Here is a 19,588-nt window from a genome sequence, read left to right as displayed (position 1 = left end):
CGAGTCGGGCCTGAACTCCACCACGAAGATCCGGTCCGTGTGTCCGCCTTTACTGCAAACCCTAGAGCCTGAGATCACAGCGTTTATTAAGCATTAATAACACCATCTGAATATAGTGAATAAATTCAAACACTTGTTTCTTACTAATTGTAGGATGCTGATTCCAAAAATAAGATATGCATTTCATAGCATTTTTGCTTTTGATTGTCAAGGCCTGTTTCTGCCACTGAATGAATAAATAAAAAAATGTAAATGCATCCTTTTCTCTCACAATTCAGACTTTTTTTTCCCCTCACAATTCTCAGTTTGTATCTCATAATTTATTGCAAGATAAGTTTTTGTGTGAAAAAAGTCATGATATGAATTGTCAGATATGAACTAAAAATTAAAAGAAAAAAGTAAAAAGATGTTGACTCAACTGCCATTTTTTAAAAACGTTTTTTAAAAATATTTTTCTTAATTAAATAATTAATGTAGTTACCAATGTTATTTTAGTATTATTAAGATACCATTACAGTTTCTATTAATATTTAGAATTTGTATCTTTATATTTTCCTTTTTTCATTGTAATTTTAGTTTAACTTCTTGTCATTTTGTTGCATGTTTTCAATTATTTTTATTAGATTTTTTTTTTCAGGTAGGTATTTATCAGTTTTAGTTATTTTAGTGGCCAATGTTAAAGTAATTGAATATCTGAAATAAAATAAATATAATTAAATAAATAAAATATAAATAAATAAATATATTTTTTTAAAATATGTTTTATATCAGTTAACTTTTTTTTTTTTTGCAAGAAATGGTTAATTGCAAGTTTGTAACTTTATTTTCTTTATTAAAGAATTATTGTAGTTATCAGTGTGATTTTATTATTATTAAGACACCGTTACAGTTTTTTATTAATACTTAGAATTTTGATCTTTACATATTCTGTTTTTTTATTATTTAAATTTAGTTAAAGTTTTAGTAATTTTGTTTTTTTGTTTTTTATTACTTTATTTTTATTTTTATTATTATTATTATTATTTTTTGTCTACCTAATCTATGTAGCTTTTATCAAATTCAGTTTTAGTTTTAGTTATTTTAGTGGCCTAACTAAATTAAAGTGAGTGAAATGAGAAATTTTGCGCAAGCAACTACCTGAAATTAAATGAGTTTATTTTATTTTATTTTATTTCAGTTAAGTTTTTTTTTTTTTTATTTCTAGTAACAAAAATATTTTTATTATGCTTTCATAACTCACGAGTCTGAGTTTACAACTGCGAAAAAAAAAAGTTGCAGTTACCTTTTTAATTGTTTTTATTCCATGGAGGAAACAAAAAAAAAAAAAAACAGAATTATGAGATGCAAATTCAAAATACTCAAAATTCAGAAATGTAAACTCAGAATTTTGAGGAAAAAAATTGTCAACATTTTGAGATATAAACTCACAATTACAAGAAAATAAGTCTGAATTACTAGATAAAAAAGTAGCAATTTCCTGTTTTATAATTTTATTTATAAACCTGTGTTTACTTTAACATTTTTCCAAGTTAAATGATCCATTTATAATACATCCTTTCGTCATGAAAACATTTGACTGCTTTTGTTAATTTGATAAGTGCAATAAAGCTGATAAATATATATAATTTGAAAAAAAACATTCTTATTTTGTCAACAAACTGCATGTGATGGAAAGTTGACTGATATTTTTGAACTCAGAATCAAGAAATGAGGTAATATTAGGCATTTTTGGCAAATCATCAGCATATATTCTTTTTTTTTTTTTTAGACGCAGGGCTCCTTTAAATATATATTTAGTTAAACTAAATGCATCAGACCTTCCTGCCATCTCCACACAGTGATGGTGTGCTCCGGATCCACTCCCACAGACAGCAGCAGTTTTCCCGTGGCGCTGAAGTTCACGTATCCGATCCCTTTGGCGTGAGAGCAGCGCAGCACTGACAGTGTCTGTTTGCTCATGGCGTCCCACACGTGAATGGACGGTGCCAGGCCTACAGACACACACACACACAGACACAGACCGACATCACATTACGACTGTCATTACTCGCAGCTGAAGGAAAAATAGTGCCTCCCAAACTGCTCCTTTCAGCACATTAGGTGCATTAGGTGTATTAGAAGACATTGGAAGACATTAGAAGACATTATGTTGTGGGTTATTTATTTATATTATTAACAGTGCTGGGAAGCTACTATGAAACTTGCTTAAAGTAGTTGAACTGCGGTAAGAATGCATTTAGAAAAAGTAGTCTAAGCTACTAACAAGAAGCAGTTAACTATGCTATGTAAAGGGGGATTGTATAACAGTATTTAAGCAGAGCTGTATTTTCTTGCACAAAACAATGACGATTTTAATGTTTTTTAATGCATGAATAAATGCATGCATTTAATGAATGAATAAATACTTAAAAGCATATATTAACTATATAAACAAATGCAAAAATAAAACTAAATCCACAGACCAATGCAAAAATAAATGCACTAAATGCATAGAAAAATGAATATATAAATGCATAAATTCATAAAATGAATACATATAAATAACTGAAAAAAATAAATGCAATAAAGACATATATAAATGCATAAATTCATAAATTAATACATAAAAATAACAAGTGCATAAGTTCATAAATAAATGCATATAAATAACTGCAAAAATAAATGCACTACATGCATATATAAATGCATAAATTCATGAACAAATGCATATAATTACCTGCAAAAGTAAATGCACTAAATGCATATATATATATGCATAAACTCATAAATAAATGCATACAACAAACTGCAAAAATAAATGCACTAAATGCCTAGAAAATAAATGCATAAATTAATAAATATAAATATCTGCAAAAATAAATGCACTAAATGCATATATAAATCATACATTTATAAATAACTGCATAAATAAATGCATGCAAGCACACATACATGAATAAATAAATAAATACATAAATGCATTAATAACTGCATATAAATAACTGTATAAATAAATACACAAGTTGAAAACATTGTAAAGAAAAGCAGTATTAAATGAAATATTCATCACATTACACCAGCAAAAAATAGCCTGTTACTGGAAAAGCTACTCTAATTTGAAAACAATGTAGTTGTACAATACAGTGTAACTATTTTAGTTAGTTTAGTTACTCCCCAACACTAATAGAGTTAATAGAGCAGCAGGATAAGTTTGGGATGACTATTCTGAGTTCATAATGACAGTCCTCAGGGTTTTTAACATGACAGAGCAAACACACGGCGCGGGCGTGTCAATATTAAATATGTATTCTAGCGCTGAGGAAGAGAATGAGGCATCATGACTCTGAGATGACAGAGAGAATGTATTGTTCATAGCGGTGGTCTTTACTGAAACTGGGACATAAAGCACAAGGGAACTGAGAGGATTGATTGATACAGAGCAAATGATTTTAATCGGAAATCTGTGACATCCAACTTCAAGACCCTCATCAACCACGGACAGATGTTATTTGATCGAATGTGTATTAAAATGTTACTCGTTAAAGAAATATTCAGGGTTCAATACATATTATGCTGTTAAGAACAAAATAAATAATAACAAAAATAATAACAAACTTTCATTTTTCAGCAAACAAATTTACAATAAATGCATAAATAAATGCAAAAAATGCTAGGATAAATGCAAGAACAAATGCATGATTTAATTCATACAAGAATAAATAAATGAATGTAAAAATAAATACATAAATGCCAAATAAACCAAATAAAAAAAAAAATAATTTAATAATTACATAACCAAATGAAATTAAATAATTAAAAAAAAGTAAGTCATGCACTTACAGTTCAAGATTATTAATGGTTTAAAAGCAGAAATGTAAAGTTTGTATTTTTGTTCAAGTATTTATATTAATTATTCTGTTCTGTATAAATGCATAATTCATATAATTTATATAATAAATGTATAGAAATAATAGCAAAATAAATGCATACCAAAATTTACATAGAAATGCATAAATAATACATATTAATAACTGCAAAAAATGCACCACATGCATATGTAAATGCATAATTCATAAATAAATGTACATAAATAATATAAAAAAAAATAAAGGCACTAAATGCATACAAAAATGCATGTAAATAAATTCATGTGTTTACAGTCATGCACTTATAATTCAAAACTATTAAAGGTTTAAAAGCAGAAATGTGAAGTTTGTATTTTTGTTTAAATATTTATATTAATTGTTCTGTATAAATGCATAATTCATAAATAAATGTATATAAATATTAGCAAAAGTAAATGCACTAAAGTGCATACAAAAATGCATATAAATGCATAAATTCATAAATTACAAATAACTGCATTTAATTCATACAAGAATAAATAAATGAATGTAAAAATAAACACATAAATGCCAAATAAACTAAATTAAATTATAACTGAAATTAAAATGTTTTCAGTCGTGCACTTATAATTCAAGACTAATAAAGGTTTAAAAGCAGAAATGTGTATTTTTGTTCAAGTATTTATATTCGATATTTGCGTTTCTTACTCTTATTACTCTAAAGTTATTTTTAAAAGTCTGGAAAAAAATGTTTTAATGTTCATGAAAGAAGTCTTTTCAGCTCACCAAGGCTGCATTTATTTGATTAAAAATAAAGCAAAAATAGTAATATTGTGAAATATTTTTACAATTCAAAATGACCGTTTTCTATATGAATATACTTTAAAATGTAATTTATTCTTGTGAGTCAAGGCTTAATTTTCAGCATCATTACTCAAGTCTTCAGTGTCACATGATCCTTCAGAAATCAGATTCTAATCAGATTCTTTGATGATTATTCAAACTGAATTATTTTAGTTTGTTATTATTATAATTCACATCTATGTACCTCAGGCCCACAACTTGTATTGAACCCGGACCATTCCTTTAAAGTAGAAATGTATGCTTTAGTTCTAGTTTGGGGCCAAAAATAAAATCTGTCCTGGATTTCTGGAGTCGAACACAAAAGGTCAGTGAGACAAACTGAAGTCAGATGGCAGGAGGTTCTGCTGTCCTACCTGGTAGATCGGTGATGTCGCCTGTGTGGTGTTGTGTTGGATGAGAGGATGAGACAGTGATGAACAAAAATGAGAGAAGCCACTCTTAGTGCCAAAGCAGAATTACGTGAGAGATTCAAATTATTAGCAAAAAATCACAAGCAGGCTTGTTATTAACACAAAACCAAGCCGTGCAGCTGAAAGAAGCAACGCAAAAGTCAACGTGAGCAAATGAAAATGACTCCGATGGTGAAAATTACACTGATTCGCATTAGGAAGTGTGTGTAGAGGCCAGTTCGTTCTTAAGCACACTTACCGATCTGACCGGTGGCGATGATGTTCAGATATTTGGGATGTTGATTGACAGTCAGACAGAGGATGTCATCCGTGTGCTCCAGATAAAAGCTCTGAGTTCCTGCAAATCACAAACTATTTTAATTCTCCAATCCATGTTAAACAGTATCATATTAATAGAAAGACTACTAGTTTTTGAGACTCTTCTGCTCATCAAAGCTGCACTTATTTGGTTAAAAATACAGTAAAATCAGTAAAATTGTGAAATATTATTACAGTTCAACATAGCTGTTTTCTATGTGAATATATAGTAAAATGTAATTTATTCCTGTGATGCGCAGCTGAATTTTCAGCATCATTACTCCAGTCTTTAGTGTCACATGATCCTTCAGAAATCATTCTAATATGCTGATTTGCTTCTTGAGAAACATTTTTGATTATTAGCAATCTTAAAAACAGTTGTGCTGCCCAATATTTTTGTGGAAACTGTGATACATTTTATTTCTCAGAATTTCTGATGAACAAAGTTCAAAAGAACAGCATTTATGAAATAGGAATCATTTGTAACATCATAAATGTCTTTACTGTCACTTGAGATCAATTTAATGCATCCTTCATGAATAACGTTAGCTTGAGAAAGCTAAAACGGGAAGTTAGAAAAAAAGTTTTGAAAGCTAGACGTTTGAAGGTTTTCAGTTCGAAGCAGTTTTAAAGTGCTTGTAAAGATTATATAGATACCATGCAGTTTGCATGTTACTAACATGATTAACAAGTTACTAACATGTTTCCAGCATGATTAACGTTACTAGCATGTTGTTAGCATGATTAGCAAGTTACTAGCATGTCGCTAACATGATTCTATCAAGATTAGCATGTTACTAGCATGTTTCTAGCATGATTTGCATGTTACTAGCATGTTAACATGATTAAAATGTTACTAGCATGTTGCTAACATATTTCTAGCATGATAAACATGTTAATAGCACATTGCTAACATGATTCTATCATGATTAGAAAGTTACTAACATTTTGCTAGCATGATTCTAATATGATTAACATGATACTAGCATGTTACTACCATGTTTCTAGCATGATTAGCAGGTTACTAGCATGTTATGAGCATGATTCTAGCATGATTAGCAGGTTACTAGCATGTTGTTAGCATGATAAACATGTTAATAGCACATTGCTAACATGATTCTATCATGATTAGAAAGTTACTAACATGTTGCTAGCATGATTCTAATATGATTAACATGATACTAGCATGTTACTACCATGTTTCTAGCATGATTAGCAGGTTACTAGCATGTTATGAGCATGATTCTAGCATGATTAGCAGGTTACTAGCATGTTGCTAGCATGATTAGCATGTTACTAGCACGTTGCTAGCATGATTGTAGTATAATTAGCATGTTTCTGTCATGATTAGCATGTTACTAACATGTTACAAGCATGTTTCTAGCATGATATGCATGTTACTAGCATGTTTTTAGCATGATTAAAATGTTACTAGCATGTTGCTAACATATTTCTAACATGATAAGCATGTTAATAGCACATTGCTAGCATGATTCTATCTTGATTAGCAAGTTACTAACATGTTGCTAGCATGATTCTAATATGATTAACATGATACTAGCATGATTAAAATGTTACTAGTTTGTTATGAGCATGATTCTAGCATGATTAGCAGGTTACTAGCATGTTGCTAACATGATTAGAATGTTACTAGCATGTTACTAGCATGATTCTAGCATGATTAGCATGATACTAGCATGTTACTAGCATGAAATAGCATGTTTCTATTAGCAGGTTACTAACATGTTGCTAGCATGATTAACCTTTTACTAGCATATTTCTATCTTGATTAGCATGTTACTAACATGTTGTTAGCATTATTCTAATATGATTAGCATGATACTAGCATGTTACTAGCATGATTCTAGCATGATTAACCTGTTACAAGCATGTTTCTATCATGAATAGCATGTTACTAGCATGTTGCTAACATGGTTCAAGTATAATTAGCATGTTGCTAGCATGATTCAAGTATAATTAGCATGTTGCTAGCATGTTTCTATCAAGATTAGCATGTTACTAACATGTTGCTAACATGGTTCAAGTATAATTAGCATGTTGCTAGCATGCTTCTAGTATGATTAGCATGTTGCTAGCATGTTGCTAGAATGTTTCTATCATGATTGCGTCATTTTTTCCCCCAAACCAGTTAAGCGCAAACCGTGCCCTCTACGCGAAAACCCCACCCCGGAGCCACGAGTCACGTCTGCGGCTCGATTTCATTGGTCAATCCGGTTACGCGGTCGCCGCCCCTGAGAAGAAGTTTAGAAATCAATCAAGGTCGTTGACGATGGATGCATCGCTGACAAACGGTCACATATTGTTTGCTATACAAAAGAATTAATAATAAGTTAAAAAAAATTATATATATATATATATATATATATATTTAATCTTTTTGTGTTTTCTGGTTTTTGTTCTGTATAATACGTGAGTGTAGTTTACTCAAGCGTTAAACTACTCTGTGAGCATGTTTTATAGTCTATATGTAGTTTTAAGCACTGTTTTTATTCATTTTGTACACCGTTTTATTTAAATTGTTAATTGTGAGTACGTCGTTTCACTCGTGTATCCCTTTCGGGTATTGTATTAAAATTAGTGTGTTTCGGGGCGGCCGTAACCCTGTGTAGCCAATCAGCGCTGTGATACAGTTGACCAATGAAATCGAGCCAGAGACGTGAGTCGCGGCTCCGGGGTGGGGGCTTAGAGGGGGGTTTGCGCTTAACTGGTTTTCGCATCATGATTAGCATGTTACTAGCATGGGCATGATTGGTTTGCGGTTAACTGGTTTGCATAATTTACCTGTTAAAATGACGCATCATGATTAGCATGTTGCTAGCATGATTGTAGTATGATTAGCAGGTTACTAGCATGTTGCTAGCATAATTTACCTGTTACTAACATGTTTCTATCATGATTAGCATGTTACTAACATGTTGCTAGCATGATTCCATCATGATCAGCATGTTACTACCATGTTGCTAGACTGTTTCTAGCATGATTAGGATGTTACTAGCACAACACTAGCATTATTCTAGTATGATTAGCATGTTTCTAGCATGTTGTTAACATGATTAGCAAGTCAGTTTGAATGAGACTAAATGGATTACAAATACAGCACATAGAAGGGAAGCTTGATTGAGTCTCAAAGGATTCTGGGAATTCCTTCAAAGTTTTAATCATAATTTTTAGGAAAACTGTAAATCCGATCCGTTAGAAAAAAACGTAGCCTTGAAAAGAGTTGGAAATTTTAGTCTCCGAAGAAGAATACGAAGTTTAAGCAGCATTTTAAGGTTTCTCAGCCCAACTTAATTATATATTCTATGTAAACATGAACCTAAAAAAATCATACTGTAGTATATATCTTAATTAAAATACTTTTGACAAAAAAAAAACTAATTTGAAAATATAAAGCACACATTTTAATAACAATTTTCAAATAATTAATAATAGCTACATTTCAGAAAATATATATATATACTGTATATACATAATTGTACTTCAGTATAATATAAGTACACATTTAATTAATTTTTAAATATGTTTAGTTATTTTTTTAAAATATGATTCGTTTCATTAACTTTTCCACTTCTGTTAAACAGAGTTGCAGTTCCAACTGCAGCCTGTAGAGGTCAGCAGCACCTCATGCCTGATCTGGAATCAGATTAATCTGAGAAGACACGCCCACAAACCAATCTGATCCATAAAGTCAAACTGTGCTATTTTAAAGTCTTTAAAACACCTAGTTATAATTTCCCTGCATATCAGCCACATGTTGAGACAAGAACCAGTCAGAGGTCAGAGGACAGCGGTGATGTACCAGCAGAGAGGTTCTGAATAACAGCAGCGGCGGCCGTGTGGAAGATGATGTCAGCTCCATCATTGAGGTAGTGAAGGTTGTTTCGACAATCAAAGCCCCTGTAGCCAAACACGTGATCCAGAGAGAGTTCCTACAAACACACAGACATCAACACATACACTGATAATAACAAGACAGCCTTGACTCCTCATGAGCTCATAACCCGACTGACCTCGACGATTTTCTTCTTCTTTGTGATGTTGTTTTTCACCAGCTTGTCAGGTAACGGCGCGGCTCGACTCACTGGAGGCCTGCAGGAAACAAATGAAGATGCTTTGAACACAATTGCTTAAAAAAATGTATGTGTACATGCTTAAAACTAACATATCTAATGGAGTCTGAAAAACCAACTTATTTCAAAGTGAAAAAGATACTTTTAAATATAAATAAATATATTATATTTCTAAATAATTAAATAAATATATTATATAAATATATTTTTCATAGTTTTTCCATACAATAATATAAATAAATAAATACTACTACTAATAATAATATAAAATATATACAATTATATAAATAAATTAAAATATAAATAAATTAAATAATAATAAAAACATAATATTAAAATGTAAGTTTTAGATCTTGTTTTCTGTGAAATTGATCAAAATGAACTGAGTATATGCTTAAAACGAACATATGTCTAGTGGAGTCCGAAAAACCAACTTAATTCAAAGTGAAAAATATATTTTTAAATATAAAAAAATATATTATATTTATAAATAATTAAATAAATATATTATATAAATATATTTTTCATACTTTTTCATACAATAATAAAAATAAATAAATAAATAAATAAATACTACTACTACTATTATAAAAAATATTAAATTATAAAAATAAAAAATATATCAATAAAAATATTATAATAAAGTGTAAGTTGTGAAAAAAATTAAGTGTAAGAGAAATTGATCAAAATGAAGTGAGTATATGCTTAAAACGAACATATATCTAGTGGAGACCGAAAAACCAACTTAATTCAAAGTGTAAAATATATTTTTAAATATAAATAAATATATTACATTTATAAATAAATATATTATATAAATATATTTTTCATACTTTTTATAAATAATAAATAAATAAATAATAATAATAAATATTAAAAAATAAAATATAAACTATATAAAATTATATAAATAAATAAAAATATAAATAATAATAAAAATATAATAATACAATGTACTTTTTTTATATTCATAGTGGAAAACAAGATAAAAATATTAAGTAAGAAAATCACTTTTTGCAGTGATCATCTGCATTATTCAGTTTTTATTACCGTTCATCCACTAGGATCTCCTTCTGTTGTTGGTGTGGCTTCACGCCTGTCATTTGTCTTATACTAACAGCGTAGATTTTTGTTGTGTAATCCATGTTTTTTTCCCGTGCAACATCACTGTCGTACCCTAAACACACAAACAGGAGTTAAATAAAATTGCAAATTAAAAATTAATATTGTTAGATATTTTTAGTAATTAAAAAATTTAAAATGAAATGATAAAATTTTACATTTGAATTTACATTTAAATTTTTAATTTAAATTTAAATGTAATCAAACAAAAACAAAAACCTCCATCTTCTTCAGCATCATCGTCTGATTCCTCGCTGTCCACGGCTTTGCTCTCACGTGGACCAATCCCTTCTCTCGCCCAGATCATGAGGGCAGTGTCAGCCCCGCCCACCGAAAGCAGCATCGCGTCGTCATTGGACCATCGAATGTTCGTCACATTGGCACTGTGAGCCACGTACTTTTTAAACTTGGCAAACTGACCCTGTATAAAACAAAATCAATAAATCAATAAAATATGCTGCACTTGTTTTATGCATAAAAAATCTTTCTTTTTTTAAAAAAGTTAAAAATTAAAAAAATAAAATTAATTAATATATTTAATAATATTATCTAATAATATTACAATATATATAATAACAATATAATATAATAATTTTTATAATATTGTAATATATATAATAATATAAATAAATTAATATTTTTATTCAGTGTGGATACATTAGTTTGACCAAAAGTGACAGGTTTAGTCACTTTTATAATGTTATACAAATAAATACATGTAATAAATGATAAAAAATAAACAATAATAATAATACTGTTCTTTTAAAGTTTCGATTTCAACTTTGATAATAACTGAGCAGCAAATCAACATTTTAGAATGATTTCTGAAGGATCATTTGACACTGAAGACTGGAGTAATGATGCTGAAAATTCAGCTTTTGATTACTGGAATAAATTACATTTTAACAGATATTCACATATAAAACAGTTATTTTAAATTACAATAATATTTCACTGTTTTACTGTATCTTTGATCGAATAAATGCAGCCTTTATGAGCAGAAGCTCATTAAATCATTAAAAATCTCATCGACCCTAAAGGTTTTAACAGTAGTGTCTATGAATATATGCTGTGATTTTGCTGCTGTCTGACCTTGCAGGGGAAGCTGAAGAGCTTGACGAAGCCAAAGTCGTCTCCGGTGGCCAGCAGCTTCTTGTCTTTGGTAAGTGAAGAGGCGTTGACGAAACTGAGCGTCGGCCAGATGCCCTCGCAGGTGGGACCCAGCACTGACGTCCACGTGGCCCATTCCATCTTCTCAAACTGGACACACACAAACACAGTTAAGCAGTGATAACACTGGTGTCAGTGATATATTTGGCAGTGTGTGTAGTTTCTTGACCTCTAAACTGCTGATAGTTTGTCGTCTTCCACGTGGAGCTTCAAAAAATAGCTGCTCTTTGGCACCAGTGTTGACTTGAAGCAGTTTTCCTGCATTAATACACACACAAAAAATGTTTGATTATGTGCTCACGCATTTGGTTCTTAATTTGTTAAAATGATGGATTTCTGCAGGAGCTGTTTTAATGTTGCCAAATATACTTATGGCCACAGTACAAAATTAACACTCAAAAGTGAGAAAAATTGTTTCATGTCCAGCAGGTTTTCTCTATTCAGAATATTGTCAAAACATTTCCTTTCAATCAAAATGCATGTGTAGATTGAGTTTAATTGTAATGCTCAAGGATTAATTAATCGTAGGGAGACATTAATGTGCATATTATTTCTTGAATATATATTCATGAGTTATTACCACGGACGTCCCAGTCCACATGTGTGATGCAGCTGGACGCTCCTTTACAGATTCCCACCCGCTTACTGGTCAGAACGTTATAAATGTCCACAAATGAGTCGTGGGAGGCAACGGCGAGGTATTTTCCAGCATCTTCAAGAAAAAAAGGGATACAATCACATGATTATGAAAGTTTTACATTATGAAATATATTTAATATTTATTTATTTATTTTACTAAAATACAAATATATATACTAATAAAATGCTAATATATATAGTATTTATATAAATACTAATATATAAAATTATAAGCACACACACATATATGTATATATAAACATAATATATATTTACATAATTATAAATTTACAAAATATATATATTTTAGATTTATTTAGATTTAAGTTTTTAAGATTTAATTTCATATGTCAGCCTAAATATATATATATATATTAAATTATCATCCCAATTAAAATAATTATATATTAATTAATTATCCCAATTTATTAATCGTACATCAATTTTTGCAAAACTGTATATATCACCAAATTATCTTTTATATTTTTAAACATTATATATTGGTTAAATATTATTATAAATTATTACTATTTATTATTATTATTATTGTTGTTGTTGTTTTATTTATTTATTTATTTATTTTATTTATATAAATACTAATATATAAAATTATAAGCACACACATATACACATATTACTATATGTTATATTACTGCAAATAAAATACATAAAAATAAAAATAAAATAAAATACAATTATACAAATGTATATATAAAATTTTATTTTTTAATTATTATAAATATTTATATACACACATAATATATATAAGCATTATATAATATATATTTACCTAATCATACATTTACTTTCTCTCTCTCTCTCTCTCTCTATATATATATATATATATATATATATATATATATATATATATATATATAATATATTGGTTAAATATTATTAGAAAGCATCTCTGACAACAATAAATGTTTTCACCTAATTTCACCCCACCAGGGTTGTAATCTCTTCTATTTCCACACACAAAAACTAATTTTATTGTGCAATAATTTTAAGATTTTACAATGTCTAACTTGGCAGCAGAGCAAATTTATAGGCCAAAGCTGAGATAAACTCAGTTATGAAGCTACAAAACTACACAAGGTCTTGTTAGCACTTCATAATTAAACAGGAAAAACAAACACGTCCTAGATTTAATGTAATGCACAACGCTGGATCACAGAAGCTCAGCTGAACTAAATCTAAACATGTGAACTGTATTTTAAATAGCATATGCATTATTAGCCTATTTTAATATCTAAAACTGGCACCCATGCTAGACGCTTACCTTGAGAGAACCTGATGTCAGAGATGATCTCCTTCCTGTGGTGAAAGGTCACCATGTCTTCCAGCGTGTCCGCATTCACCACCAGGAAGCTGCCGTCGTTCAGACCCACCGCTAAGGCTTTTCCGTCTGGCGAGAAGGCACAGCATCGACCACCTACAAACACACACGTCAGCAAAATCATTTGTGATATTCAATTTGAGATTGTGGCAGAAGGTTAGCGAACTGTACCTTTTTTAAGTTTCCGGACGGCCACCATTCGATGGTTGGCCGAAAGCTCCCAGATGCGCAGCGTTTTGTCGTCACTCACAGTGGCACAGATGGGCAGCAGCGGATGAGCAGCGAGGCCCCAAACTTCTCCCTCCATATGACCCTAAAACACACATCAAACACCATACACACTTGAACTAGTTGACCAGACTGACCTTCTGTCAGTTTGGTTTGATCTTGTTACTGTGTATGTGGATTTGCAGCTGTATATTTGAGCGAGACACACACCTGTACGAGTAAAGTCATGGGGCCGCTCTTGTCGATCTCCAGGATCTCTCCGTTTTTGGTGCCGACCAGAATGTGTCCGTGACCCAGAGTGATCGCTCTGATGGACGGGTTGTCCTCTAACAGCAGTCCTAGACAACAAGTGTTAAATTAAACTCTGTTCTGATAAAATAATATACATTTTTAAAACTAATTTGTATTATTTTATATACACATTTTAATAAATAGCTTATTAAGTACCACGAAATCCCTAAAATATAAAAAAAAAAAAAAACTAAATTAAAAAAATTAAAAAGTATACTAATTTAGCATAAACACTGTATTCATTGAAAATAATATTAATTGTTTTTTAAAAATATTTGTATTATATTATATATTTTACGTAGTGGATAATATAGTGAATATTGTCTAGGTACCATGAAATAATTCCCTGATAATACAAAAAATTAAATCATAAATATTGTAAAAACAAAATATAGTTCATTTCATTATTAAAAAAAAAAAAAAACACTGACTTATTTAACAAACACTGTATTTATTAAAAATATGAATTGTTTTTATAATATTTGCATTGTTATATAGAAACAAGTAGTGTAAGAATATTAAAAAATAAATATTTTTAAATATTTCAAAATTAAATACTGTATTAATTGAAAATCATCTTCTTTTTTGATTCATATTTGTATTATTTATAAAGAAATAAACTGTATAATTTAGAGGTGAATGCTGTCTTGTACCATGAAATACAAAATATTCAATAATAAATATTGAAACAAAATATAGCACATTCATTTCAGTAAAAAACTGCATTAATTAAAAATAATTTTAGTTTTTCAAATATTTATATTTACATATTTTTTATTATTTTATAAAGAAATAAATAGTTTATTTAAAAGTAGTAAATATAGTCTAGTACCATGAAATCCCCTTACAGTACAAAATATTAAGTAATAAATATTATTAAAATAATATAAAGTACATTAATTTCATTAAATAAACACTACATTAAATAAAAAAGTATAGTTTTTTATAATATTTCTATTTACATATTATTATTTTGTATAGAAATAAGTAATTTATTTTAGACGTAAATATTGTCTAGCACCATGAAATCCACTTACAATACAAAAATATTAAATAATACACATCACTGAAACAAAATACAGTACATTAATTTATATATAAAAAAAACACTGCATTAATTACAAATGATTTTCATTGTTTTTTTGTAATATTTATATTAAATATTATTATTTTACATTGAAGTAAATATTTTTAGAGGTAAATATAGTCTAGTACCAAGAAATCCCCTCACAGCACAATATATTAAATAATAAATATTATTGAAACAAAATATAGTACATTAATTTAATTTAAAAAACACTGCATTAATTAAAAATGATATTAATAGTTTTTTTAATATTTATATTTACACATTATTATAATTTTTTATAGAAATAGTTTATTTTTTAAAGGTAAATACTGTCTAATACCAATATTAATATTATTAATATTGTTATTAATTACTATTAAATAATAAATATTATTGAAACAAAATACAGTACGTTGATTTCATTAAAAAAAAAACACTGCATTAAATAAAAAAAAAATAATTGCTTTTTTTTTTAAATAATGTTTCTATTTACATATTATTATTTTACATAGAAATAAATATTTCCAGAGGTAAATATTGTCTAGTACTATGAAATCCCTCAAAAATACAAAACATTAAACAACACATATTATTGAAACAAAATATAGTACATTCGTTTTATAAAGAAACCACTGCATTAAAATATTATTGTTTCCCCCCTAATATTTATATTTACATATTAGTATTATTTTATATAGAAATATTTTTTTAAGGTAAATATTGTCTAGTCCCATGAAATCCCATCACAACACAAAATATGAAATAATACATATTACTGAAACATTATTTTTGTAATATTCATATTTACATATTATTATTATTATTATTATTATTATTATATAGAAATAAACCATTTATTTTTTACAGGTAAATATTGACTAGTATTGTAAATCTCCTCACAAACTATTAAATAATAAAATATAAATAATGATATTTTATCATAAATAAATAAATAAAGCATATTCATTTCATTTTAAAAAATGAAAAATCCTGTTCTGATGATTTGTAATTACCCTTAGATGAAGGCGAGAGCGCCGCCCTCTTGATAGCGTACGTCTTCAGACATCTCTCGAACATGTCGTCCCACAGCTCCACAACTCCATCTTTACCCCCCGTCACAAAACCCTTCAGGTCACAACAAACCATTAACAGCTAAGAAATGCATTTTTCCCTACTGTTTAACTATATTTACAGTAATGCAGAGAATAAATCCCCTCACCTTATCCAGAGAGCACATGGCAAACACGGGCCCGTCGTGAGCTTTGATGCTCTTCATGAGCGTCGTGTCTTTCCAGATGTACACGTCACCCGTCGTCGCCCCAGAAAAAACCAGATCCTCTGAGCGTCCGTAGCAGGCGGACATCATGGTCTCCTGCTTGCCGAGATTGCTGAAAATGCCTCTTTTAAATGTTAAACCTCCTCCTGTGTTGAAATGCAAACATTGAGCAAATGCATTTTATTTATCCAAAATTCAGCATTAGTCAGCAGAGAGTAATTCAGTTTTCAGAGCATTTAGTTTTGACTCACTGAGCTCTTTTAAAAGCTCCCGCTCACATTTAATTGGTAAAATACGGCGCGCTGATGGTAAAGTTGACAAAACAGTCATATCAGCTTATGACGGCTCAATGTGATGTGGCAGATTCTCCTCACAGTCATGTTCTCGTGAGAGAGAGCTTACGCTTCAGATATTTCAGTAAAAAAACGTCTGTACAAACAACAAACATCCTAAGTTGAAAAGCAACTGCTGCTGTGATTTGAGGATGTGAGTGTCGTAGTATTCACATTATTAGCTAATGAATCTCACCTGTGTGCAGCCAGAACTTGATGTGTTTCATTCCCACCGTGAGCAGTTTGTCCATGCGGAACGGGTTTCCTTTCACCACAAAGATTTTATCTTTATGTCCTCTATGGTAAACAGAGAGGTAGACGTCATTCGTGAGCGATTCAGCTCGCTGTACGTGCTCTTTACTATCAAACGGGTTTGGTTTTACCTGGATTTGGCCAGTTTTTCGCCCTTTTTCCAGTCCCAGATGACTATGGAATGATCTTCGTCGATCCCCACAGACACTAAACTCTTGCCATCCGCTAGATTTGTGAAAGTGAAATAGCAGAATGTGACAAATGTTTTAAAATAAGTTTAAGCAGTTGCATTAAAATGAGATTCTGGAAACATTAATGGAAGATGCATTTGATTAAGTTGCTTGAAACCAGTGAACATCATCAGAATACGTAATGAATTTGAGTAAGCCCTGAGAATATAAATGGTTTATGAGGGAAAAAAAAAATTTAACATTCATTTTAACTCAAATCTCAAGTTTCTGATTTCCATGTAAAATCCATTATTTATTTTAGTAACATTGAGATGCTATTATTTTTTTGAAATAGCTTTTATTTTTTCATTTTAGTTTTAAAGTTTTGTTTTTTTGTCTTTTTTTATTAGTTAAATTGTTTTATATAATTTATTGTATTTCAAAGTTCTATATACATTTTGCTCAGGTATACTATTATAACAATTATAGTTAATTTTTTATTATTTTATAATTAATATTTTGATTTTTTTATTTTGCTGTTTTCATTTTAATTTTAGTTCAAGTTTAGACATTTTGTTGTGCATTTTTTTTTTATTAGTTTTAAATTTTTTTAAAAAAAAAAGTCTACATAGTTTATTAATTTTTATTTTAGTTTTAGTTTTATTTATTTTAGTACAATGAGTTAAATGAAAATAAGAAATGTGTCTTTGGCAACTAATTAAAATAAAACCTTTTTTTTTTTTACTATTATAGTTAATATTTGGTTATTTTATAATTAATATTTCTAATTTTTTATATTGTATAATGTATTTTTTTGTTATGGTGTGCATTTTTTTTTTTTTTACATTTTTATTAGTTTTATATATACATTTTACCCAGGTATACTATTATAGTTATAAAGTTTAGACATTTTGTTGTGCATATTTGTCTTTTTTAGTAGTTTTAGATTTAACAAAAAAAATATGACTATATTTTTTTATTTGTTTTGCAATGTTATATATATGTTTTGTTTGTAATTTTTTTTGTTTTTTGCTTTGCATAATTTATTGCATGGCAAAGGTATAAATAAATTTTACCCAGGTATACTATTATTATTATTATTATAGTTAATATTGTATTACTTTATAATTTATATTTTGAATTTGTGTTTATTTTTACATTTGTTTTTATTTTAATTTTAGTTAAAATTTTGAAATTTTGGTATGCATTTTTGACATTTTTATATATTTGTTATTAGTTTACATTTTTAATGTCTATATAGTTTTTATTTATTTTATTTTACTTTTTTAGTACATTGAGATAAAAATGAGAAATGCATCCTTGAAAACTAATTAAAATAAAATAAGTGTTTTGTTTTTGTTTTTTTTAATAATTTATTGTATTTCTAAGTCTTAAAGTTTCAAAAATAACAGTAGGATTAAAAAATTAATACTAATGAAGATGCATTTTATTACTGGTTTGTATTTAAACTGTAGGTCGGGGTCTGACCTGTGAACTCGAGAGCACAAACCCCGCGCTGATGTTGACCCTTCAGCAAAGACAAACACTTAAGTGTTTGTATGTCCCACACATGGATTGCCGGATCTCGACCCACCTGAAATACACATAAATATGCCAGTTCAACATATGCATGATCGACATGGACTGCACATTTACGGCCAAAGTTGGCAGGAAGGAAAATACACACTGGATCACTAAACGAAGGCAAAAAGATCTAAATTAAAGCTGTGCATACAGACAACTCAATTCTGGCTGTTAGGCATATTTGTTAGAAATCAGTTGCAGCCTGCTCTCACCTGTCCAGTGGCCACGTAATCTTTGAGCGGATGCACAGTGAGGCTCAGGATGTCGTCGTCATGACCGAGGTAAAAGCGCTGCGTGTGCTGCTGTCTGTTATACACCACAGCCACTGCCGCCACATGATACACCACCTCACCCGCCTGAGTGTAAAACAGATTATTCCTGCAGTCACAGCCCCTGTACCTGAGACACAGACACACACGCCATCAACAACCACTGCAGACATCTGGTTTCAATACATCAAATATAAACTTGATAAAAACGTTTGTCAAGACATACTTTGAAGTTGTCCTGAGAAAGCCTGACCAGAAAGTTTAAATTTACTTTTTAAGTTTTAAAAGATTTTAAAAGTTTGACCATTTTAAGTCTGAAATAGACTGAAGTTTAAAGGAGTTTTAAAGCTTAAAGCCTGAA

The 19,588-nt window shown here is 29.3% G+C and overlaps 1 protein-coding gene across 3 annotated transcripts in view; it reads right to left on the bottom strand.

Moving 5' to 3' along the window:
* The window catches only part of eml6 (EMAP like 6), a 66,938-nt gene that overhangs the window by 8,568 nt on the left and 38,782 nt on the right, over positions 1-19,588 (bottom strand). For 2 of the 3 annotated variants that reach the window (XM_051123200.1, XM_051123201.1), the window contains 20 exons: positions 19,171-19,357; positions 18,863-18,968; positions 17,336-17,429; positions 17,149-17,249; positions 16,564-16,766; positions 16,358-16,469; positions 14,195-14,322; positions 13,928-14,069; positions 13,700-13,852; positions 12,359-12,490; positions 11,948-12,036; positions 11,701-11,868; positions 10,828-11,029; positions 10,537-10,663; positions 9,427-9,505; positions 9,216-9,345; positions 5,337-5,435; positions 5,042-5,062; positions 1,818-1,991; positions 1-68 (listed from right to left, as the gene is read on the bottom strand). The exon at positions 1-68 is cut by the window's left edge and continues 141 nt beyond it. In XM_051123200.1, coding sequence (XP_050979157.1) covers positions 1-68; positions 1,818-1,991; positions 5,042-5,062; positions 5,337-5,435; positions 9,216-9,345; positions 9,427-9,505; positions 10,537-10,663; positions 10,828-11,029; positions 11,701-11,868; positions 11,948-12,036; positions 12,359-12,490; positions 13,700-13,852; positions 13,928-14,069; positions 14,195-14,322; positions 16,358-16,469; positions 16,564-16,766; positions 17,149-17,249; positions 17,336-17,429; positions 18,863-18,968; positions 19,171-19,357 — 2,515 coding nt within the window. The remainder of the gene's footprint in view (positions 69-1,817; positions 1,992-5,041; positions 5,063-5,336; positions 5,436-9,215; positions 9,346-9,426; positions 9,506-10,536; positions 10,664-10,827; positions 11,030-11,700; positions 11,869-11,947; positions 12,037-12,358; positions 12,491-13,699; positions 13,853-13,927; positions 14,070-14,194; positions 14,323-16,357; positions 16,470-16,563; positions 16,767-17,148; positions 17,250-17,335; positions 17,430-18,862; positions 18,969-19,170; positions 19,358-19,588) is intronic. The other variant, XM_051123202.1, reaches the window with a different exon arrangement.

Source organism: Labeo rohita, chromosome 11, assembly GCF_022985175.1.
Source record: "Labeo rohita strain BAU-BD-2019 chromosome 11, IGBB_LRoh.1.0, whole genome shotgun sequence".
Lineage (NCBI taxonomy): Eukaryota > Metazoa > Chordata > Actinopteri > Cypriniformes > Cyprinidae > Labeo > Labeo rohita.
This window is presented reverse-complemented; position numbering and strand designations above follow the sequence as displayed.